Here is a 23,521-nt window from a genome sequence, read left to right as displayed (position 1 = left end):
TCAATTAAAATTTTTTTATGTCTCTTGAGTGTTTTACTTGCATGTGTCTGTGCACCTGGTGCTAGCAGGGCTTGCCTCCTGGGACTGGAATTACCAAGGATCTTAAGCCTCCATGTGGGACTCGGAATCAAACTCATGAACTCTGAAAGAGCAGCCAGTACTGTGCTCTTAAAACTGATGAGTCTGAATTGACATCTTTTTGAGGTAGTGTGCCTGTTTCAGATTGCATAGCATTTCAAAGGTTTGAAACAGGGATGCCCAATCCATACCCACCTACCCCCAGAAAAAAAAAATCAAAGAGTCTTTAAAATTTGGGCTTAAAAGTTTCTTGGAATGCTGGGCAGTGGTGGCACAAGCCTTTAATCCTAGCACTTGGAAGGCAAAGGCAGGTTAATCTCTGAGTTCAAGGCTAGGCTGGTCTAAAGGCTACACAGAGAAACTTTGTCTCAAAAAAACAAAACAAACTTTCCTGTAATGCAACCACTGAGGTTAACTGCATTTATAGTTCTGGATGGTTAATCTTTTATAAGAATATAAATATATCTGTTCAGAAAGATCTTTCTTATCCTAACTCTAACCCTCTCACTCACTCCCATGTAGCCCATGTGTATGAGCAGACCAGGGGGTGAAGTGAGCCAGGAGGAGCATGTGCAGAGCTGTGATTGCCATGACAGAAAATAAATAAATAAACTAACTAACTAGGAACGACAGACTTCTGCTCTATGAGGATTGGATGAGCTAACCCCAGGTGCTCAGCCCAGGAGCAGCTGACCGTATGGGACAGTTAACCCTGCTTGCCTCTCCCCACTGTGATTGGAAGGCTACTTAGTATGATTGAAGGGGTGGGTGTGTGTGCGCGCGCCACTGCTAGTTTGCTTATTTGTAAGACAGCCTTTCTCTGTAGATCTGGATTCACATTGTAGACCAGGCTGGCCTTGAACTCAGAGATCTGCCTACCTCTGCCTCCCAAAAAGAAAAAAAGAAATACATGGTCCCTGAAGGTTTTTTTTTTTAAATAGTTTTTGTTTGTGAGCCTAGCCTTCAATGGCTGAGCCATCTTTCCAGCCCATCTTTAAGGTGTTGGGGTTTTTTTGGTTTTGTTTTTGTCTTTTTTTTTTAATGGTTTTTTTTTTTTTGTATGTGTGTGTGTGTGTTTGAGACAGGGTTTCTCTGTGTAGCCCTGGCTGTCCTGGACTCACTTTGTAGACCAGGCTGGTCTCGAACTCACAGTGACCATCTGCCTGCCTCTGCCTCCCATGCTGGGATTGCAGGCCTGTGCCACCACTCCTAGGCCCTCTTCAAGCTTTTTTTTTTCCCCTTCCTCCTTAAGCTTTTAAAAATACTCTCCCATTCTAATTCAAATAGCCTTGACTCTTGAGGTACCTTAGGCTACTGATAAAACTCCACCCCAACCTATGAGCATATACAGAGAGAGGAGGTCCCCCTCAGTCACAGATAGGGGAGGGGAGTAGGGGAAAAGCTGGAGGGAGGGCGGAATGGAGGATACAAGGGATGGGATAACAATTGAGATGTAATATGAATAAATTAATAAAAAATATATATATACTAATTTAAAAAGAAAAGATAAGAAAATGTAAAAAAAACAAAAAACAAAAAGCTCCACCCCAAGAGAGATCTCAGGACTCCTGAAACAGCAAAGCCCTGCAGTATTAAACTGGATCCAGTTTAGCAGGCTGACAGAAAGAACCAACTTTCAGGGATGAAAGGAAGTGACATGCCTAAATAGCTCTGAGGGACAGGATATGTTGCATAGCAGATGGGGACCGAAGAGCCCATCACAACTGCTGTCTGTACCAGACCCAGCTTTACACCCAGATCCAGAATGGTGACCTGCTTTGTGCATAAAGAAGTAAAGGCAGGAGATGTGCAGTGGTGTGGCCTGAGAGCTCCAGCTACTTGGGAGGCTGAGGCAGGAGGATCATTTGTGTGTAGGATAAATTGTGCGCAGTCAAGACCACACTGAACAAGGCAAGAGGAGTCCGGCTCTATTGTTCATTGGCTATTTGTGTATCTTTGTTGAATGCATGACTATTTAAGTAGATTGGTTTTTGCTTTGCTTTGTTTTCAGAGACAAGGTTTCTCTGTGCAACAGCCCTGGCTGTCCTAGAACTCACTCTTTAGGCCAGGCTGGCCTGGAATGCAGAGAGAAGCCTGCTTCTACTTTCTCAGTGCTGGGATTAAAGTGTGTGCCGCTGCCACCTGGCTGTTCTTAGCTTTTTGAAAAGATCATTTGGTGTAGAGAGTTTGCTTGCATGCGTGTCTTGTATCACATGGATGCTGGTACCCATGGAAAGCAGAGCAGAGTGTTGGATTCCCTGGGACTGGAGTTAACAGACAGCCCTGAGTCACGATGAAGGTGCTGGGAACTGAGTCCAGGTTCTCTGCAACATCAGCTTGTGCTCTAGACACTGAGCCATCCCTCTTGCTCCCGCATTTGTCTGTTTTTGAATTGGCCTGATTTTATTGGCCTGCTTGCTAGGCCCTGAGTTGGGATCCTGTCTGTCCTTCAAGTAGACCACTTGTGTGCAGGAATCTTTTATCATTTTGGTAGTTAAGCCCCATTCCTACTTATAAATACTGTTGAGGATGTGAGACCCTTAGCAACTGAAAGCATTAAGTCTCATATCTTTCTTTTTGTTTTTTGAGACAAGGTTTCTCTGTTTAACCTTGCCTGTCCTGGAGCTCACTCTGCAGATCAGGCTGACCTCTTCCCTGAGTGCTGGGATTATAGGTAAACGCCACCACACCTGGCCAGGTCTCAGCATCTTTCTAGCAACAGAGTTCTACTTCCAAACCTTTCCCTGGGTCTTTCTTCTTGGACGGTGTGCAAGCTTTCCAGTGTACTGTCACTCCATGTAGTGTGCCATGCCCAGTGTTGTTTGTCAAAGGCAGAGATCATACACCTGGGCTTGTTGGCCTCTTGTAGTTTGGAGTGTGACCATCTTTGTGCACTAGGATGAGCAGTTTGTGCTTGGCAGGAAGGAGCGTAGCACTTAGGGAACTGCAGGGCCCCTGGGTCTTTTGGCACTTGACAGTCACGGGAAAGAGGACCCTGCCTGTGTGCTTTGGGTGGAAGCCCTGAATTTCCCCAGTGGGTCTCTTGGCTGCTAGTGCCTGACAGATCATCCATCTGCAGCCAGTGCAAGCAGGGCAGCTGTCTGCTCAGAGCACGTGTGCTGCTATTTATGTATGTTGACTTTGTTTTTAGTTTAGCATTTAAGATTCTGATTTAGTTTTATAAGTGTGTAAAGTGTTGACTCTCCGTGCCTGCCAGAACGACTCACCTGAACACATGAAGTACACGTACAGACTGATACATACGTATCAACTAAAACCATGGTTTTTTGGCCTGGGGAGATGACACAGCAGTTACGAGCACTGAGGACCTAGATTCAAATCCCAGCACCCACTTAAGTTTGAAGAGATATGTCTCCCTCTTCTGGTCTCTGTGGACACCAGACATGCATGTGGCACATAGACCATACAGGTAGGCAAAACACCCATACACATAAAATAAAAATGTTTTTTAAAGTGGTGGTAGTGCATGCCTTTAATACCAATACTTGGGAGGCAGAGATAGGCAGATCTCTGAGTTCTAGGCCAGCCTGTTCTACAGAGCGAGTTCCAGGACTGTCAGAGCTCTACACACACACACACACACACACACACACACACACACACACACACACACACACACTACAGAACAAGAAAACCCAACACCTGGGTTACCCTCTAGAGACCCTGATCTTAGCACTAGAATAGGATGTTAGACGCTGAGGCAGTCCCCAGCCGCCAGCTGCTGAGGCTGAGCTGAGAACCACTGTCAGCTGTCATTTATACATCTAGGCTTTAGTTTGAGAATACTGGGAACGGGCCTGAAGAGATGGCTCAGAGGTTACGTGCGCTGGCTGCTCCCCCAGAGGTCCTGAGTACAAATCCCAGCAACCACATGGTGGCTCTCACTATCTAATGTGCCCTCTTCTGGCCTGCAGGTGTACATGCAGGCAGAATACCGTATTCATAAGATATAAATCTCTTTATTTGTGGGTTTGGGTTTTTTTTTTTTAGGGGGGGTTGGTTTTTTTTTTGTTTGTTTTTTGGTTTTTCGAGACAGGACTTTTCTGTGTAATCTTGGCTGTCCTGGACTCACTTTGTAGACCAGGCTGGCCTCGAACTCAGAGCGATCTGCCTGCCTCTGCCTCCCAAGTGCTGGGATTAAAGGCATGCACCATCACGCCCGGCTTCTAAATCTTTTTAAAAGAAAGAGCCGGGTGCAGTGGCGCACGTCTTTAATCCCAGCACCTGGGAAGCAGAGGCAGATGGATCGCTGTGAGTTCGAGGCCAGCTTCATCTACAAAGCGAGTCCGGGATAGCCAAGGCTAACACAGAGAAACCCTGTCTCAAAAAAACAAAACAAAAAAAGAAAGGAAATCTAGTGAGTGAATATAGCCAAGGTTGCATGCCTGAAATCCCTTCAGTCTAGAAACTGTCAGGAGGGTTGAGAGTTCTAGGCCAGCCTGGACTGCATAGCAAGGCCCGTCTTAAAAAACAAGCGGGACTGAGGAGATAACTACTTACCCAGTTCAGTCCCCTGTGAAGTGGACGTGGTGATGAGTTCCTGGAATCCAGGCACTGCAGAGGTGGACACAAGAGGATCCTTGAGGCCTGGTGGCCAGCTGGCTTTGCCTGTGGTCTGATTGAGAGCGGTCTCATTGAAAGACCCTCTCTCGGAAACCAGAGTGGACAACAGCTCCTAAGATATAGATGTTCAAGGCTACGCTTTGGCTTCCACACACGTGTGTACGCACACACATGCATGCCCATACATGGGCACACATTACTCTCCCTTCCCACAAATTAAATCAATGTGGGGAAGATAAAGATATCAGTAAGATAGTTTTCCCATTTTTTCTAAGTGTTGGCTTTTCTGTCCCCCTATAGATCCCATCTGTCCAGTCCGTCCCCGTCCGCCCCCCCCCCCCATGTTCACCTGGCTGGAGTGTTCAGCTGGCTCACCTGTGCGCCAGAATGGGGTGTATGTGTTATTCTGCCAGTGGGTAGGCGGAAGGGCAGACAGGCCAGCCCTTCTGGAGACTATACTGCACCTGTGGAGTTAAGGATCATGGTTGACTCTTAGAATTTAAAGTCTCTTTCTAAATTGTAATTCTATATAGATTCCTGAATTTAACCCTCAGATTTAAATCACTATGTTTTTATATTGGTTTGGTTTTGGTTTTTCCGAGACAGGCTTTCTCTGTATAGCTCTAGCAGTCCTGGAACTTGCTTTGTAGACCAGGGTGGCTTGCCTCCCAAGGACTGGCATTAAAGGCGTGCGCCACCACTGCCTGGCTTAAATGGTTGTTTTAAGTGTCCAGGAACATCTCCGTCTACAGGGTCCACACCACAGACACTGATCATACAGTTACAATAGTCCAGCAAGTGGCCAGTGGTGGGATTGGACGATGTGGTTTGAAAGAGAGTGGCCAACATAAGCTCCTGTGTTTGGATACGTGGACTCCAGTTGGTGGAACTGTTTGGGAAGGATTAGGAGCTGTGGTCTTGTTGGAGGAGGTGTATCTCTGGGGAGGAGATTTCAAAGGACTCACCTCATTCCCAGTATGCTCTCTCTGCCTCCTGCTTATGGATCAAGATGTGAGCTCTCAGCTGTTCCTGCAGACGTGCTTTTGTTCTGCTGTCATGGGCGCTAGCCCTCTAGAACTGAGCCCAATTAAATACTTCTATAAGTTACCGTGGTCATAATGTTTTGTTTCAGCAATGGAAAAGTAACTAATGCAGAACATAAAGAACTGGGCAGGTTATTGGCCAGCCGTGCTGTGAAGGTGCATGTGCCTGCTACAGGGGGCTTTCAGGGACCTGATAACTGCCTTTAAAGTTCTAGTGTAAAGCCACTGTGGCCTCCTGGCTGATCGCAGCAGGTACTACTCTGGCCATGGCCTTTCTCAGCTGTGGGAATCCTGGAAACCCAGCTTCCCGAAGGGAGTATTTTCTGCCTTAAAGCCTGGCATGGACAGCAGTTTGTTCCTGTGCACAGGTTCTTTGTGTGTGCGCTGTCCCTACAGCATCCTCAAACAAGTTCCTCCAACACTGGAAGATGTACTTAGGAGGCAGCAGGAGACACACTGCAGGGGAAGGGCCAGAGAGAGAGCAGTGTCAGAGCTACTACTCAGCTATCCCAGCTTCCCCTGCAGCTTCCTGCCTAACCACTTAGCCTTTCTAATTTTATATCTAATTATGTAGATATGTGGGTGTGGGTAGGTAGGCAGGCACATGGGCAGGCACAGGTGCCCACAAAGTCCCAAAGAGGACACTGGATCTCCTGAAGCTGAAATTACATGCATTTGTGAGCCACTCAGTGCATTCTCTAACTTTAACCAGTGAGCCGCCTCTCCCGGCCTATGCCCTTGTTTTTTACTGTCTCAAGTAGAGACCTTCCTCTGCCTGCATTTCCTCACCTTCTTCCTCCTTTCCCCCTCTTTTTTGGCCCTAGTCCTCCAAGGAGCATTACCCCATCCCTCTTTCCTGTGGTACCTTTGTAGTGGCTTGAGTGTACCCATTCTGTGTCATTGGGTCTGTCAGCAGCACTGGGCACTGCTTACCACTCTGACACTGCTCTCTCTCTGGCCCTTCCCCTGCAGTGTGTCTCCTGCTGCCTCCTAAGTACATCTTCCAGTGTTGGAGGAACTTGTTTGAGGATGCTGTAGGGACAGTGCACACACATATGGGGTTCACACTCGGACTCAGAAGCAGAGGTACAGGGACTCAGAGGCCATAATGTGATGTGGAGAAAAGGAAAGCAAGGGTCAGGGACACTGGAGAGTGCTTCCAGACAGGGCTGTCAGGGAAGTCCTTCTAACAAGGTGTGTCTGGCCATGTTGGATGTGGAGTGTGGTTGTTTCCCACCTCGTGCTTGCCCAGGATAGTCTCCCAGTGTTTCATAGCATCTAGGACAGGGTCTGTTGAACCCATAGACACCCAGCAGACTGACGATTGATTGATGGAGTGAGTGAGTGGGTGAAAGAATGAATGAATGGACAGTCTGCCATGGAGCAAGTGAAGAGCATAGTAAACGAGAGAAAGCAAGCCAGTGGAATCTAGACGTTTCTACCCAGCCCTTAGGGGAGGAGAGGTGAGCTCAGAGCTTAGACTTGGAGACCACCATCTTAATTTTAGTTGCCTCCTGCTCGTACCCTGTCCCTTCACCATGGTGTAAGTTGGGCTTCTGCATATCATGTCTTCCTGGGCAGTTCACACTGCAATGCTTGGGCAGGGGTGGGCACATGGGAGAGCAAGAGATGGGATCACTGTGCTTGTGGCACTGCCTGGCTTAGCATAGCAGACAGATCTGCAGGGTGGGCCATCACCCTCCTTAACAGAGGTAGAAGAGGCCTTGAGATGGCCTCTGTGCTAAGGATCTGTGGTCCTTGGGTGCAGGGCCACTACAGACATACAGTCAGGCTGGTGCTCCTCCAGGCCTGCTTCAGCACACATCCTATACCCTCCTCTCCTCAGGGCCCAGGAATAAGGGAAACAGCCAGCCCAGGCAGGAGAGAGGACAGCCAAAGCTTTTACTCTGAAAGAAGGAGTCTACCTTCGTTCCAGGAGTTTGAGCCCCACGTGTCTCTGCAGTGAGGCTGACTCTGGCCTGTGGGAATAGAAGGCGGGCACTCAAGCTTGGCTACTGCTGGCTGCCGTGAGGATAAGAGGTATAATACCGTGGTCGGCCAGAAGCCTAGATTGTCGGCTGGCATTGTTTGTTGTTCCATCAAGGGGAAAGGGGCTGCTGGAGGAAGTACACAGCACCCATAGGAATTCTCTCTCCACGTGCTTTCAGGGGGGTGAAGGCCGTCTCTACAGTTTTCCCAGCCTTGCCATTGCTGCACATTTCCATTTAATTTGTTGGAAAGTTTTAGAACTGTGGTTCTGAACCTTCCTAATGCAGTGACCCTTTAGTACAATACCTCATGTTGTACTAAATTATTATACAATTACTTTTGTTGCTACTTCATAACTAAATCTTTCTACTGTTTATTAATCCTAATGTGAATACCTATATCTGGATATCCGATATGTAACCTCTACATGAAAGAGTCCATCAACACCTAAAGAAGTCACGACCCACAAGTTAGAAACACTGGTTTAAAAGGTTCTTGTCCTATTCTGACCAAATAACAGTAGTGTGGGGAGCTGGAGGGAAGGAAGGCACAGGTCAGAGGTCAGTGTTGAGAGCCCAGGAGAATAAGTGGCCAGGAACCTCTGTCAGCTCAGCAAGGCCACCCTGTCCCTAGGCAGGGGACAGCACTGTCACAGCCTGCTCTCATCCCCAGGTCTTATGTCTCATTCTTGGCTTTCTAAGCCTTTCCTAAGCTTTTGCTTTCTTCTAGAAACGGGCCCCAGCAGGACACAGGGCTGTGAACCAGCACTGCTGATGCACAGTCATTCTGGGAGGTCATGAGTCCTGCCTGTGTGTGAGTTTGCTCAGCTGCATGTCACTGGAAAGTTCTAGTGGGGTCTTGTTTGGCCACCAGAAATGATCCCAAACAAAAAGAAGACCATTCAGGAAATGAGACTGCCATAGAAAGGCCGGTCAGCCCCTCAGCCTTCAGTGCGAACCTGCCTCTGCCCCTCACATCCTCGGCTCAAGGCTTTCATGGATTATTTTTACTGCCTTTTCCTACCATATTTGCATTTTTAAAAATAGCAGTGCTGAGTGAATCCTTTCTCGGGCAAGTCTGCCTAGCGAGGCAGGATAATGCGCTTTGTAGAGTGGCTAGTGATTAGCTGTCATTTCACAGCTCTGGGGGGGAACATGGCCACAGCAAACCACCGTGCTGCCTGGGTGAGTTGAGACTCCGTGCTAAAGCCTCTCGGGTAGAGTGATGGGCTTGACACTGCCGAAAGGCCACCTTATACAGGTAGGGGACAAAGCAGGAGGAACATCTGCAAGGAGGTCCCAAGGGCTGTCCCAGCGATTGAGACCACATCCTCCCACCATGGACATAGCTTACTCATGACCAGGAACCTACCTCTAAAACTGCGCTTTTGTCCAGGAAGCTGCCCTTCCTTCTACCTGGAAGTCTTGAGGCTACCAAAACAGTATCCTCTGCATGCTGGCAGAATCTGATCTCTGCTTCCATGGCAACAGCTGGCTGGGTCCAGTCCTTACCTCTGTCTCTGTCTTTCTTAGCACTTCCCATCCTCCTAGCACTGGCCCAGCTTGGACTCTGGCCCACCTGATCATTCTCTCAAAGCTCAGGCCAGATCCTTTTGAGGACTTGGTGCCAGTGTGTCTGTCCCCAGTGCTGAACCACAGAAAGGGTTGTTAGGGAATTCTGAGTAGTGCACGGTGTTTTAACACCTTGATCTACAGTCCAGCCTATTAAAAACAAATGTTCCAGTGATAGCACACACCTGTGATCCCAGCACTCAGGATCCTGAGGAAGAAAGATCGTGAGTTCAAGGTGGTGGCGCACACCTTTAATCCCAGCACTCGGGAGGCAGAGGCAGGTGGATCACTGTGAGCTTGAGGCCAACATGGTCTACAAAGTGAGTCTAGGTCAGCCAAGGCTACACAGAGAAACCCTGTCTTGAAAAACCAAAACAACAAAAAGAAAAAAGGTGAGGTTGCACTGGGCTATGTAGTGAGGCCTAAACGAAACAAAAGAAAAGAAATGGATTTCCAGTTTGTATGTCAGGTGGAGTGATTGCCTGGCACCCCTGAGGCTTTGGATTCAGTTCCCAGGCCTGGAAAAATAAACAAACATTGCTGTCTTCATCCACACTCATTTAGTAGGTTTGAAGTGAAAAATCAGAACTCTATTTAGTTTTTTTCTTTCATGTTTTTCTTTTCTTTCTTTTTTGAAACAGGGTCTCACTTGGTAGCCTTTGCAGCTAGGAACTTTTGTTTTGTTTTTCAAGACACAGTTTCTCTGTGTAGCCTTGGCTGTCCTTTCTAGGCTGACCTTGAACTCACAGATCCATCTGCCTCTGCCTTCCCAGTACTGGCATTAAAGGCGTGTGCCACCACTTTGCCTGGCTTTTTTAACTTTTATGTGTATGAATGGCTTGCACCGTATGTATGTCTGGTGTCCAAGGAGGCCAGAAGAGAGTATTAGATCCAATGGAGCTGGAGTTACAGGCTGCTGTCAGTTACCATGTAGGTTCTGGAAACTGAGCAGGGTCCTCTGGAAGAGCAGCCAGATCTCTTAACCACTGAGCCATCTCTCTAGCTATAGAATTATTTTTAAAGCACTCCCTGGGGATTCTGATCAGCAGCCACCCTAAACAGCCTCTTCCTCCTGAGAGTGCTGTTGGCTGCCTCCACTCTTCACTGCTCCCTGACGCTGCTGTGTCAGTGCTTGGTTTATTGCAAGACTACTTTCTCATTTTAAGGGGTGCCTTGTTTCCACCTTCAGCAGTTCATGCGTGACCATGCACGCGCCACCTTGTGGTTGCTTAATGTAAAATGCAGCATCTCGAAGCCCAGCTGGTGCCCTCAGGACCTGTATCCTCTGTCAGGTCTCATGAGACCAGAGAGTCCTCTAAAGGCTGTGCACTCCCAGGGAAAGGGTGTTTCCTGTGTAATTGTATAGGAAGCATCATCCTTGGTTCTGGCCTTGGTGCCCTTGTCTGTACTGTACCTGTCCCTACAGGGTAGCACAAGACTGCTGTCCTGTCCCTGCAGTGGGCCTGGCTGTGTGGCTTGCTTCATTATGGCTCAGTCCAGCCCTGCACCTCCTGTTTCTGAGTGGGATCAGACCAAATGTGGTCCTTTTCCCTCCAGCTTGAGTGTTGCTGTTCCTTCCTGTAGCCAAGATCCCTTTGTGATACTGCTGAGAGTTCTTAGCAGTGACCTCTGAAGACAGGCTCACAGCATCTCCCTGTGCGTTCTGACTAAGCCTCCAGCTGTAGCCCGCCACTCTGATGGGGACGGAGTGGGTAGAAAGTGTTGACCACATGAGCCAGAAGGCGGCAGTAGTACACATTCCTGAGCCTCTCATGAGTCTTCCCTGATAGACAGACCTAAATTCTTTCAGCTAGTAAGTCATGATACAACTGTGCTAATTTCTGCATCTCGTTCTATCCTTTGTAAATGTTATTTTATGTGCGTGTGGCTTCTCCAGCTGAGCTCCTCAGAAGACTGCCTCGGAGCTCTTGTCCCTGAGGGCCACGGTGACTGGCTTTGAGGTTCTGTAGGAATGCACTCCCCGCACAGACCACTCGTGCTTCTAGAGAGAGCCCTGCTCCTCCTGGTGGCATATTCTTTGCTTCCAACTTTGTTACCAAGTCCCCAGTCATTTCAAACACTACATCATAGAGACCAGCCGCCTTCCAGGCTTACCTCTTCTCATCCTCTCACTTAGCAAGCGGTTGGTTTCAGTCTGCTCTCTGTCTCCTTAACAGGCTGCACCCCTAGTTATCCCTGCCAGGCTGGTAACTGACTGTTGCAGATACCAGGTAGTGATGACATTGTGTCCATGCCACGGCCTGCTGCACAGCTCCTGACTGTAGGCTGTCTCGGAGTATGAGAACAGAGGTTCCTAGGGGAAAGGGACTGCCCTGGGGTGCTGTGCCTGTCCTGTTCCCATATTTCAGGGACGTAGGTCCTATACAGCCTAGCTCCTCCTGCCATGTGGAGTGGGAGTCTGCCATGTTACCCAGCTTAGCAGTGGCTCAGTCCTAAGAAAGGTTCAGGTGGAATTTCACTGGTCTCCATCAGATGCTGTCTGAACCTAATCCACCCTTTTATTCCTCCTCCCTTCTATAGGGTCTGACTCGGGGCTTTGTGCGTGGTAGGCTCTGCAAGTGAGTGCTGCCCCCTGCTGATCTACTTGTATCACCCTCAACTATAGGAAACCTTAAAAACCTATGGACTGACTCAGTGAACCCTAGCTTATGCCTTCACAGAGCTTCTGTGGGGTGGTTCCTGGATTGTGTGTTTGGAATATTCTAGCCAAAGATGCCAACATTAATAATAATAATTCAAGTACTTTTAAAACTTTGTTTGCTTACTTACTTTTTTTGTTTTGTTTTTCAAGACAAGGCTTCTCTGTGTAGCCTTGGCTTTCCTGGATTCACTTTGTAGACCAGGTTGGCCTCAAACTCACAGTGGTCTACCTGCTTCTGCCTCCCGAGTGCTGGCATTAAAGGCGTGCGCCACCATGCCCAACTACTTGATTATTTTTTTTGAGGCGGGATCTCACTATGGTGTCTCAGCTGGCCTGGAACTCAAAATATAGACCCGTCTGGCCTCAAACTCACAGAAATCCTTCTGTTTCGGCCTCCAAAGTGCTAGGTTTAAAGGTGCATATCACCACACTTCGCCAGCATTTATTCTTTCCTTCTTCCCTTTCCCCAAGCACTTGAGTCCCTCTGGCCAAGTGTGTCTTGTTGGTCAAGTCTTCCATCCTCATGTGGAGGTGCTGAGCTGAGTTCCCAGGCCAACTGCTCCTAGAAAACTCTGGCTGGCACAAGCTGGAATTGCTGACCAGTTGCATGCCTGTTCTGGCATGGAGTTGGGAAGACACTGGAAGAGGGGCCTGGCTCCAGCACACAGGAAGCCTGTTTCCTGCCTCTCCTTCATTTGTTGCTCTAGCTGATGGAGAGACAGTTCAAGGAAGGCAAGAACTATGAGCTTCTACAGAAAATGTCTAGGTGTGGGCAAGTAGGTGCTACAGTTCAGGGCGTTTTGTTGCTGGTAAAAGGGTGTCTCTCCCTGTGGGGGGCTGGGCAGAGACTTGGAGGAGGATCTTCAAGCTTCCCAAACTTTGATAGCGACCCACAGTAAACAGTTTATTGTGTGACACAGGACATGTGTGTGTTCATTACATACAACCCAAAGGACTTCCTCAAAATGGCCTCTATCCTTCCTGTGTGGATGTAATGCACACAGACAGGATGCTGGCTGTGACCCACTAAGTTGATCTATGGCCCTCACAGGATTGAAAACCAATGCTGTGAAGAGTCTGCCATTTCCAATGTCCACAGAGGAAGCAAACCCTGCCATCTAGCACAGGGAGCTTCCCAGGCCCCTAGTTAATTCTTCCTGTGACCTTTTGGCAGCTTCTTCTTGCATGTGGAACCCCATTAGTTAGAACTGTCTTACTTTAATGTCCATCTGTTTCAGCTGCTTAGTCTTAGAAGTGTTTGTACAAGAAAGTTTTAGTATACCTGATCCTCCAAGGTGAGTTTTACAAATGAGTGTCTACTGGGAGCAGCACAGCTCAGGCTCGAGCAGCCCAGGGACAGAGCTCCGCAAGGGGGCCTCGTCCATCCCTCTGCAGTGAGGACAAAGCCTGCTCACTGCAGCAGTGCTTCTTCCTCGGGACTGCCGCCAGCAGCCTCTTGCTCATCATTTGTACAGTTGTGTGTGTGGGTGCACTAACTCCTGCTTGTGCTTGCGGAGGCCAGAAGTCAATATCAGATGGCCTTGTGTCATTTTCCATTTTACGTATTATTATTTTATGTGCAGGTTGTTTTGCCTGCATGTATATGTGTGTGCCACTTAGGTGTAATGTCCTGCCCAGAAAGCCAGAGATGATATTGGATCCCTGGAGCTGGAGTTAAAGATGGTTCTGAGCTGCCATGGGAGTGCTAGGGAGCCTATGAATTTTCGTTTTTAATGTTTTTCGTTTTGTTTTGTTTTTCAAGACAGGGTTTCTCTGTGTAGCCTTGGTTGTCCTAGACTCACTTTGTAGACCAGGCTGGCCTCAAACTCACAGTGATCTGCCTGCCTCTGCTTCCCAAGTGCTGGGATTAAAAGGTGGGTACCATCACGCCTGGCTCTTACTTGTTTTTTTGTTTGTTTGTTTTTGTTTTTAAGTAAAATAGGCTGGGGAGAAGGCTCAGTTGCTAAGAGTGATGGCTGCTCTTCCAGAAAACCAGAATTTGGTTCCTAGCACATATAACAAACAGTTCACAACTGCCTGTAATTCCAGTTCCAAGTGATTGAGCCCCCTCTGCCAGGCCTCTGTGAGTCCTCCACACATGTGTGCACCGAAACACAGATACACATATACTAAAGTCTTACATTTTAAAGTTTTTATTTAGGTGGGCTGTAGTAGCACATGGCTTTGATTCCAGTACTCAAGAGGCAGAGACAGGAGGATCTTTGTGAGTACTAGGACAGCCAGGGTTACACAGAGAAACCCTGTCTCTAAAAAACAAGAGAGAGGAGGGTGGGGTGGGGCATGTAACACAGAGCTTTAATCCCAGAGGCAGATAAACCTCTGAATTTGAAGCTACCCTGAGCTATACAATAAGATCCTGTCTTAAATGAGGGTGAGGGTTGGGCACAAGAAGTGGGTACAGTATAGGTAGTAGAGATGACCTTTGACTTAGCTTGTTTCCCAGTGTCTGAAGCAGTGTGTGTGTGTGTGTGTGTGTGTGTGTGTGTGTGTGTGGTGGTGGGGGGGGCTGTCTCAGCCTGAACTCTGTGTGTATGCAGGCTGATCATTCTTGTATCCTTGTGGAAGGAGCTGTGCTGTTTATCATAAGGTGTGCAACTGCACCTTGGCCTCAGCAGCTTCTGCCATGTATGACAGTCACCAGCCATTTCCAGATGTCCCTAGGAGAGGACACAGTGGCTAAAAATCACAGAGCCAGCTCCTTCCCTTGCTAGTAGGCAGATGATCCCAGTATGTTACCTTGGCTCAGGGCCTACAAGGACTCTGCCTTGCTCAGGATCCCTCCTAAGGCCCCCTTAAACCCTGTCAGCCTCTAGACACTGCCCAGCATCTATACAGCTGTTATCTCTGGACACTCACTGCCTTAACTCACACAAGTATGTGATCACAGTGACCTTGTGTAACCCCCACGTTACATTATGGCTCTGCACACAGCCTGGCCTGAGTCTGCTCTGCTTCCCTCATTGCCCTGGAGCTGGAGTCAGGCAGAGCAGAGGCTGGACACAGATGTTGTTAGACAGCATCAGTGTTGTCTAGACAGTGGACGCCTTAAAGCCGAATTTCTTTCCTTCAAAGCATGGCCCTGAGGTGTCTCCAGAAAAGGCAACAGAGACTGCCCATGCCCCATTTTGTTATATGTACCCAAAATGACCAGCACGTATTTCACACCATCCATGGCTCCTCCCACGAAGAGCCTAGCATTTGGTGTCACAACTTCTCTCTTGCTGTTCCAAAACTTCTGTTCACCTGTGCTTTTCAGGAAATGGTAGGCACTGGCTGGCCACCTCTGACAGTGTCCAGATGGCAATATTCGTTGGAGGTTTTATTTCATACCTCTAGTACGGTAGAAACTCTTTTTCAACTTGAACAGGTGCAGTACTCTCGTGCTCACTTCCTGGTGATGTCTGGCACCTGTGACTTAAGTACTTGGCCTTTTGAGATGGAAGGGGCATTGGAGAGCAAGCACACTGCCTGTGGCCCTGGGTGAGCCTTAGGGGAGGCTGTGACATCTGTAGTCAGACCCACCACAGCTGCCTTCCAAATGCCTCGGATGCTTCTCTAACTGCAAAGCTCTGTTTGAGAATGTGTGAACCCACTAGAAGTATGCTTTATCCTGTCTGGTCTCTGCAGCTCTTGGGATGCAGCATCTGCGATGGAAAGAAAGGACAGGAGCCAGGCTGCCTGGTTCTGGTCCAGGCTCTGTGAGTTGTGTGGGCTTGAACATGCAGCTTTCTCTGTGTTGGTGATGTTCAGCATGGTGGTAGCATGTACTTCATGAAGTTGTGGGGCACGTCCTGGCCAGTGACACGTGCAGTGTTCGGAAACCAGCCTGGGACCTAGAGCAAGCGGAGCAGAGGAAGCCCTCCAGGGCCACAGCAGGTCCTAACTAAGAGTAGACTTTGAGGGCTTTGAGGAGCAGACAGCCCATGCTGGGGCAAGGAAGGAAAGGAAAGGGGCATTAGGGCAGAACTGTGTGCTGTGGCAGGACCAAGCTACAGAAAGTGCTGGAGAGAGACAAAGGAGTGCAGAGAGAAAGTCACAAAGGATGATGGGAAGCCTTGCTTGTCCTCCTTCCAGACTGGCAAAGCCAGGGGATTGCCATATCATAACTCCCACCCTCCTCCCAGTGCCAGCAGGTCTCTGGCGGGTGGAGCTTGTTGTCATGGTAGGACCAGACCAGGTCCTGAAGACAGCTTCCGGGCGCAAAACCACGCTCTGATCCAGGAGGCATAGGGGGAGGTCACCTCTTAGTAGGATCCTCCTGCTTCAGCCATAGAGCTGGGCCTTCATTTCCATGCCCTGTATGAGGTTGTGCCACTCAAGGCCTGTGTGTGCCTGTGTACACATACATGTGTTTGCCCCCCTTCCTCCTCTGGCAGTGCCTGGACCTGTCAGACCAGCAGGGATGTGATCTGCAGGCTCCGCTCAAGGTTCTCCTCAAAGGCTTTCTCCCTCTTGGGTGTCCCATATGCAGTTTCTGGTTTCTGTGATGACTTAGGCCCCTACTTGGTGGCTTGTTGAAGTCTAAAGCCAAGGAAGCAGTTGAGGTTATGCTAAGGGTGGGGCAGGCACAAAGCACATTTACAGTTAGAAAAGGGCATTGGCCTCTTCTCCACGGACCCCTAGTAGCCTTGAAGCAGAGAAAGGAAGAGCCTTTCAGGACCTCAGCCCGTGTCCCTGGGGGTAGGAATCAGACAGCTGTGGTTGATTGTAGTGGTTTTGGGTGCCAGCCAGTGCTTTCTTTGTGTCCTCAATCTTGTCACAGGCCCCAGAGTTTGTTCCTGAGGTACCATGCGAACATGTAAACACCAGGCTGACACCAATCACAAGGCTGTTGTCATTTCACATGAGATCCTAGGACCAGGTCCTGGGTCCCTGTGGGAATTTCTGCATTTCTGCTTGGTGGTGTGGTTTATTGCTTCATATCCTACTTCTGGAGCTTGTTTTTGGTTGTCCTTACCAAAGCTTCTGTGACCTTGTACTAGAATCTTCCTTTTCAGCATTTCTATTTGTCCCTCTGGTAGTCACCTTCCACAGCTGAGGCCTTTGCTGAGGGGGTATTGACTTGGGTGGAATTTGAGGGGATAGCTCTCCCTGGTGTGTATCTTTAAGCAGCAGAGAGGGAGCAACCACTTATGGGTTGCTTAAGAAATGGCAGAAGAGCAGCCCAGATTTGGAGACACAAGAACAGAGAACCAGCTCTGCCCAGGCTGTTGAGGCTACCCAGCAGCATGGTAGCTGTTGCTTCACATGGATCAGGACAGGCTCTGCAGCACCACAGATAAGGGGCAGGTTACAGCTGTGCGGGCGGGATAACCCAGATTAGAAGGGTGGTGTCCAGTGATAGCTGGCTTCAGCGTGACTGGCCACTGCCCAGTGTCAAATCAGCCCCCCACCCGCCCCTGAACACTGATCAGTCAGGGTCAGAGGGCAGGCATTCAGAGAAGGATTTTAACTCTTCAAGGTGTTTGCTTTTGTAGCATGAGCTAAACCCTGTACTAGAGTGAGACCTTGTGTGGTGTAGCTATCCTTTCCAGTGCACAAGAATATTTCCTGTGTGGAGGAAGGGATAAGCAAGAGGCCAGGATAGGGATGAAAAAAAGTCTACTTTGTTTGCCTTTGGGAGGCATAGCTGCAGGAGCGCTTGGGGGGAATGCATTCTGCCTTCAGATCTGCTGCCTCCATGCCTCTCACTCACATTTTCTTTACAGCTAAAACTAGAGGACCGTTCTGTGGTACCCCGGGATGTGGTCCGCCACATGCGTTCAACTGTGAGTCTGGCCCCCATGTCATCCTGGGTCTTGAGCCTGTCTTCTCCCACTCTTGCTTGGAAGAGAGCTGCCTGGTTGGGGAGTGGAAGGCACTAGGGAATGTATGGGTGGGTGGCTGGGGTCTTCTGTGGCAGCCTTGTGGGGCATTTCCTCCTCCCCAGGACAGTCAGTGTGGCACCGTGATAGACGTCAACATCGACTGTGCTGTCAAGCTCATTGGCACCAACTGCATCATCTACCCTGTCAGCAGCAAGGACCTCCAGCACATCTGGGTGAGTGGCCTCACTCTGGTATCTGTGCTGCTCCTGCCTAGAGTAGTCTTGATGGGTCGCATGCTCAGTGCTTGGTCACTGTGGCCAGCCTGCTCTTGCAGCCTCAGTGTTGCCCTTGCAAATCAGCTGCTAGACACAAAGTCCGAGTGTGCTCTTCCTCGCCATCGGCACAGATCACTGACCAATGTGGCTACTTGTTTCCTCATGGAGCACAGGCCTGTTTGTTTCCATGCATATACAGTCTTTGCACCACTCACATGTCTGACACCAGAAGAGGGATTTGGACTCTCTGGAATTGAAATAATAGACAATCTGGAGAGATAGCTCAGCAGGCTAGAGTGCATTTGTTACTAAGGACCAGTGGTTCCAGAAGCTCTGTCCTTTGACCTCTGAGAACATCAGGCAAGCACACACATGACACACATACACCCATGCAGCAAAGTACATACACATAAGAATAAGTGTAGGTGGCGCATGCCTTTAATCCCAGCACTCGGGAGGCAGAGGCAGGCGGATCCTTGTGAGTTCGAGGCCAGCCTGGTCTACAAAGCGAGTCCAGGACAGCCAAGGCTACACAGAGACACCTTGTCTCAAAAAACCAAAAAAAAAAAAAAAAAAGAATAAATGTAAATAACAACTAAAGTTTTCTTTTAAGTAATTTATTTTATAAATAACTTTAACTTACCCAAAAGTGTTAAGTTCCTGTGCAGTTCTGCATCTCTTGACCTCTGCACTCGTCCTGTCATCTTCATCCAACATCCTCCTCTAGTCTTTTATCTCCTGAGCCATTTGAAAGCAAGTTACACATGAAGCCTGGCCACCCTGCTCACTAGATTTGTGTTTTCTAAAATGTGGGTACAGCTCATAGATGAGGGAATAAGTGGTAACACCTTACTGCTTGAGCCCCAGGCCCTGTGGTGTCTGCCCTCACTCGCTGCCATGTCCTTGGTCTATAGCCCTTCATGTATGGAGACTACATCGCCTATGAGTGCTGGCTGGGGAAGGTGTATGACTTGAAGAACCAGATCATCCTCAAGTTGTCTAACGGTGCCAGGTAGGTGTCAGCTGGGGGCAGCTGCCTGCTCCACCGTGGGTGCAAGGGAGCTTCTTGAAGGTTGTGAGGTCAGTGTGGTCCAGGACAGTGAAGGATGCTGCGGGCATTCAGCACCTGTATCCCAGGGCTAACCCTGTCTCTGTCCTGCTACAGCTCAGGCTGTGGGCTGTCTGAGGGTGCTGCTCTGTTCTGGATGTGTTAATGCAGGCGGGCACTCACAAAGGGGTCCTGCCCCATGGCAGAGGCTCAGCTGTAGATGGAAGATACATGGAGCGTTTTAGAGCATGTTTTAGTCTTGGCGTTCACGGTGCCCTGGTGGGGACCAAGCTCTGTCTACTATTGCAGGTGCTCCATGAACACAGAAGATGGTGCCAAACTCTACGATGTCTGCCCACATGTCAGCGACTCGGTACATGTGCTCTGCCTGAAGGGCATCCCATTCTCTGTTTCTCAGCTGCTTAGGCATGAGGACTGTCCAGAGGCTAGACCAGATGAGGACTGTCCAGAGGCCAGGCCAGATGCAGATGAGGACTGTCCAGAGGCCAGGCCAGATGAGGACTGTCCAGAGGCTAGACCAGATGAGGACTGTCCAGAGGCTAGACCAGATGAGGACTATCCGGAGGCCAGACCAGATGAGGACTGTCCAGAGGCTAGACCAGATGCTAGGGCAGGGGACGGGTGTGTAGCAGAGCTGCCGGAGGCAGGATTTTATTTGAGTTGTGTTAGTCTTATTTGGATGGTTGGGGGGGTATTTTAAGATTTATGAGAGAATCAAAGAGAAAGACATATGCACCGTGGGTTTATAGGAGCATGTGGAGGCAAGGTGAGGGTGTCAGATCCCCCGGGTCTGGAATTAGAGATGATTTTGGGGCAGAGTCTTATTCTGTAGCTCAGGCTAACCTCTAACACAAAGTACCAGTTCTGGAGCTAGGAAAGCTGCTGTGCCACCATGCTGTTGGCCTCTCTCTCCCCTCAGGTACAGAGGCTCCTAGTGCAGCAGGACGTACCAGTAGTGTATGTAGCACATGGAAGTAGTCTGGCGAGGGGTGTGTGGTCACACGTGTGTGGCCCTGACCCCAGGGTTGCATTGAGTGAGGCCTGTTGGGGCCCAGAACAGTCTGCAGCTGTGTGGTTTGCGCCAAGCTTGGGAAGTATATTCTCTGTAGACTGCTGCAGCAAGCCTGAGGCTATGTTCTGTGAGCTCCTAAGGCGGGCCAGGCAGAGCACCACTGCCTAGGAGGCCTATTCACGAGCATTTGCCTCTGCCCCACACCCTGCAGGGTCTCTTCTTTGATGACTCCTATGGCTTCTACCCAGGCCAAGTGCTTATTGGCCCTGCCAAGATCTTCTCCAGTGTCCAGTGGCTCTCAGGGGTCAAGCCTGTACTCAGCACCAAGAGCAAGTTCCGTGTGGTAGTGGAGGAGGTAAGAACACACTGGGCTGAGGGCAGAGTGCTAAGCTGCTGCCTTCCAGCCTGCTCCCAGGACCCAAACCGTGACGACCTCAAAGGGCCTGAGCATCAGGCAGCCCAAGTTCTAGTCATGGGGTGACTGATTAGCAGAGCCTTCCCCTCACCCTTCTCACTTCCTGACTCCTGTTGGGTGGATGGCCACAGTGTATCTGTATGTGGCACTGCAGACCTTGACAGTCCAGTTCCTGCTGTTTACTCATTCATATACTATTATTTATTTAGTGTGTGGGGTCAGCTCTAGGTAGCTCTGGACAGCTAGTTAAAGTGCCCCACCCACTGTCCTTAGGTACAGGTTGTAGAGTTGAAAGTCACATGGATTACCAAGAGTTTCTGCCCTGGGGGCACGGACAGCGTCAGCCCCCCACCTTCTGTCATCACTCAGGAAAACCTAGGCAGGTGAGTATGCCCTGGGGACTCATCCATGTATGTCATGGCATGGCTGTAAATGCACAGGAGGCCCAAGCGTCCCACGACCTCTCAGAAGCACAGCCAGGCTCCCATTCTTTCTCTCCAGGGTGAAGCGTCTCGGATGCTTTGACCATGCTCAGCGGCAGCTTGGGGAGCGCTGTCTGTATGTCTTCCCAGCCAAGGTAGAGCCGGCCAAGATTGCCTGGGAATGTCCAGAAAAAAACTGCGCCCAGGGGGAGGGCTCTATGGCCAAGAAGGTATGTCCTTGAGGTGGATGGGTGTGGGCACTCAAGGCCATGAGCCAGCAAGGTGGGTCTGGGCTTTAGGCCGTGGGGAGCATCCCTGATGACCCTTGCTGGCCACTTAGGTGTGTCTATTTCTGCTCCCCAAGACAGAAGTGCCTGGGGCCAAGGCCCCTGTCTGCCTCACCCCACAACCCCCTCTTCTTTGCTCTGCTCTTGTAGGTGAAGCGCCTGCTGAAGAGGCAGGTTGTGAGGATCATGTCCTGCGCCCCAGATACCCAGGGTCCTAGGGACCATTCCATGGAGGACCCAGACAAGAAAGGGGAAGCCAGAGCCAGGAGCGAAGGAGGGTCTGCCAGCCCCGATGAGCAACCTGATGGGTCAGCCAGCCCAGTGGAGATGCAGGATGAGGGGTCAGAGGAGCCTCAGGAGACAGGAGAGCCCCTGCCCCCCTTCCTGCTGAAGGAAGGTGGAGACGATGGGCTGCACTCAGCAGAGCAGGATGCAGACGATGAGGCTGCGGATGATACAGATGACACCAGCTCAGTGACCTCCTCTGCCAGCTCTACCACCTCCTCCCAGAGCGGCAGTGGCACTAGTCGTAAAAAGAGCATCCCCTTGTCCATCAAAAACTTGAAGCGAAAACACAAGAGGAAGAAGAATAAGATCACCCGTGACTTCAAGCCTGGAGACAGGTAACTTGCGAATGCCTTCCTCATCCTACAGTGCCCAGGTAGGGGCAGGCTGTGTGCACTCAGGAGCTCCCAGGCTCTGTGTACCTTGTGCTGACGAAGCTCCCCTCCCCACGGCTAGCCTAGGCCATGGTGGATGGGGAAGTATGGTGTTAGGATGGCCGCTAACCCTAACCTGCCTGCCTTGGACCATACCTGAGAGTCAGGTAGGCCTGGAAGGGATGGAGCGTATTTGTGTGGCCTGCCTCATGGGCCTGTCCTTGGCAGGGTGGCCGTGGAGGTGGTGACCACGATGACCTCAGCTGATGTGATGTGGCAGGATGGCTCTGTGGAGTGCAATATCCGTTCCAATGACCTCTTCCCCGTGCACCACCTGGACAACAACGAGTTCTGCCCTGGAGACTTCGTGGTGGACAAGCGAGGTAGTGTTGGTCTCAGGGTGGCCTTTGGAAGGTCTTTAACAGCCCAGGCCGGGGAAGCCTGTGGGGCCTGAGGTGTGGCAGCAGCAGGTCAGCACCCCGGGGCTCTTCGGCTAGTCATGTCCCTTCTGGTTTCCTAGTCCAGAGCTGCCCAGACCCTGCTGTCTATGGTGTGGTGCAATCTGGGGACCATGTTGGCCGCACCTGCATGGTGAAGTGGTTCAAGCTGCGACCTAGTGGGGATGATGTTGAGGTGAGTATGCTCTCCTGCTTCCTTTGGGTGGGCTCTGGGTGAAGGAGTGGGGCCCTGGCTCATCCCAGCCTGGCTTGTGCCACAGCTCATTGGAGAAGAGGAGGATGTGAGTGTCTATGACATTGCTGACCACCCTGACTTTCGCTTCCGCACAACTGATATTGTCATCCGCATTGGCAACACTGAGGATGGGGCTCTGCCCAAGGAGGATGAGGTAGGTGTACTCCAAATTGATACTCCGCACAGCTGCTCCCTGTCACTGCTACCAAGTGGCTTCAGGAGCTAAGACCTGAGTGTCCCAGAACCCAGGCTTACTTGGACCATGCCTGTTACATTTCCCATGGGGACTGTACTCCACTGCAGGCGCACACGCGCACACACACACACCCCACACCACCACCCCCAACTGCAGCAGAGCCCAGACCTTAGCTCTCTAAGCTAGGGATGCTGGGAGAGGTCAAGACGGATTCTAGCCAGAAGGGCAGAAACTCTGGAGGCAGGATACCCATGTTAGGAAGAGTGCAAAGCCAGGTATGTGAGGTTCCTGAAGCCAGGGAGGCCAGAACAGTGCCTGTGGGGAAAGAATTGCTGCAGACTTGTGAACAGCGACTTAGTGTCTGCTGCCATTCCGGGGAATGCGCGCGGTGGACGGGAACCCTGGGAGGTGGGTGGGCGGAACCTACAACTGCTCATGTCCATCAGTGCTCACGGCTTCATCCCTTGCCACCTGTTTGACTCTCTCCACTTTGCACTTCAGCCATCAGTGGGCCAGGTGGCCCGAGTAGACGTCAGCAGCAAGGTGGAAGTGGTGTGGGCCGACAACTCGAAAACCATCATCCTGCCACAGGTAAGGCTGGCAAGGCCACGACCACTCACCATTTACAGTCTGGCCTCCTTGCTGGTTGCTACCCCCAAAAGCATCTCCAGCTTTCCCACATAAGCTCCAAGGTCAGGAGACAGGCTTTCTAAACCTCACAGCTTTGTGAGATTCCCA

The 23,521-nt window shown here is 50.2% G+C and overlaps 1 protein-coding gene across 3 annotated transcripts in view; it reads left to right on the top strand.

Annotated features, from left to right (window-relative positions):
* UBE2O (ubiquitin conjugating enzyme E2 O) overlaps window positions 1-23,521 on the top strand; it is a 43,108-nt gene that overhangs the window by 14,414 nt on the left and 5,173 nt on the right. For 2 of the 3 annotated variants that reach the window (XM_084803116.1, XM_084803114.1), the window contains exons 2-13: window positions 17,657-17,716; window positions 17,878-17,988; window positions 18,945-19,042; window positions 19,388-19,451; window positions 20,323-20,466; window positions 20,800-20,909; window positions 21,028-21,178; window positions 21,386-21,858; window positions 22,123-22,277; window positions 22,415-22,527; window positions 22,613-22,741; window positions 23,285-23,374. In XM_084803116.1, coding sequence (XP_084659242.1) covers window positions 17,657-17,716; window positions 17,878-17,988; window positions 18,945-19,042; window positions 19,388-19,451; window positions 20,323-20,466; window positions 20,800-20,909; window positions 21,028-21,178; window positions 21,386-21,858; window positions 22,123-22,277; window positions 22,415-22,527; window positions 22,613-22,741; window positions 23,285-23,374 — 1,698 coding nt within the window. The remainder of the gene's footprint in view (window positions 1-17,656; window positions 17,717-17,877; window positions 17,989-18,944; window positions 19,043-19,387; window positions 19,452-20,322; window positions 20,467-20,799; window positions 20,910-21,027; window positions 21,179-21,385; window positions 21,859-22,122; window positions 22,278-22,414; window positions 22,528-22,612; window positions 22,742-23,284; window positions 23,375-23,521) is intronic. The other variant, XM_084803115.1, reaches the window with a different exon arrangement.

Source organism: Acomys minous, assembly GCF_964271855.1.
Source record: "Acomys minous genome assembly, chromosome: 12".
Lineage (NCBI taxonomy): Eukaryota > Metazoa > Chordata > Mammalia > Rodentia > Muridae > Acomys > Acomys minous.
Note: the sequence above shows the minus strand (reverse complement) of the source record. Positions and strands in the feature narration are given on the sequence as shown.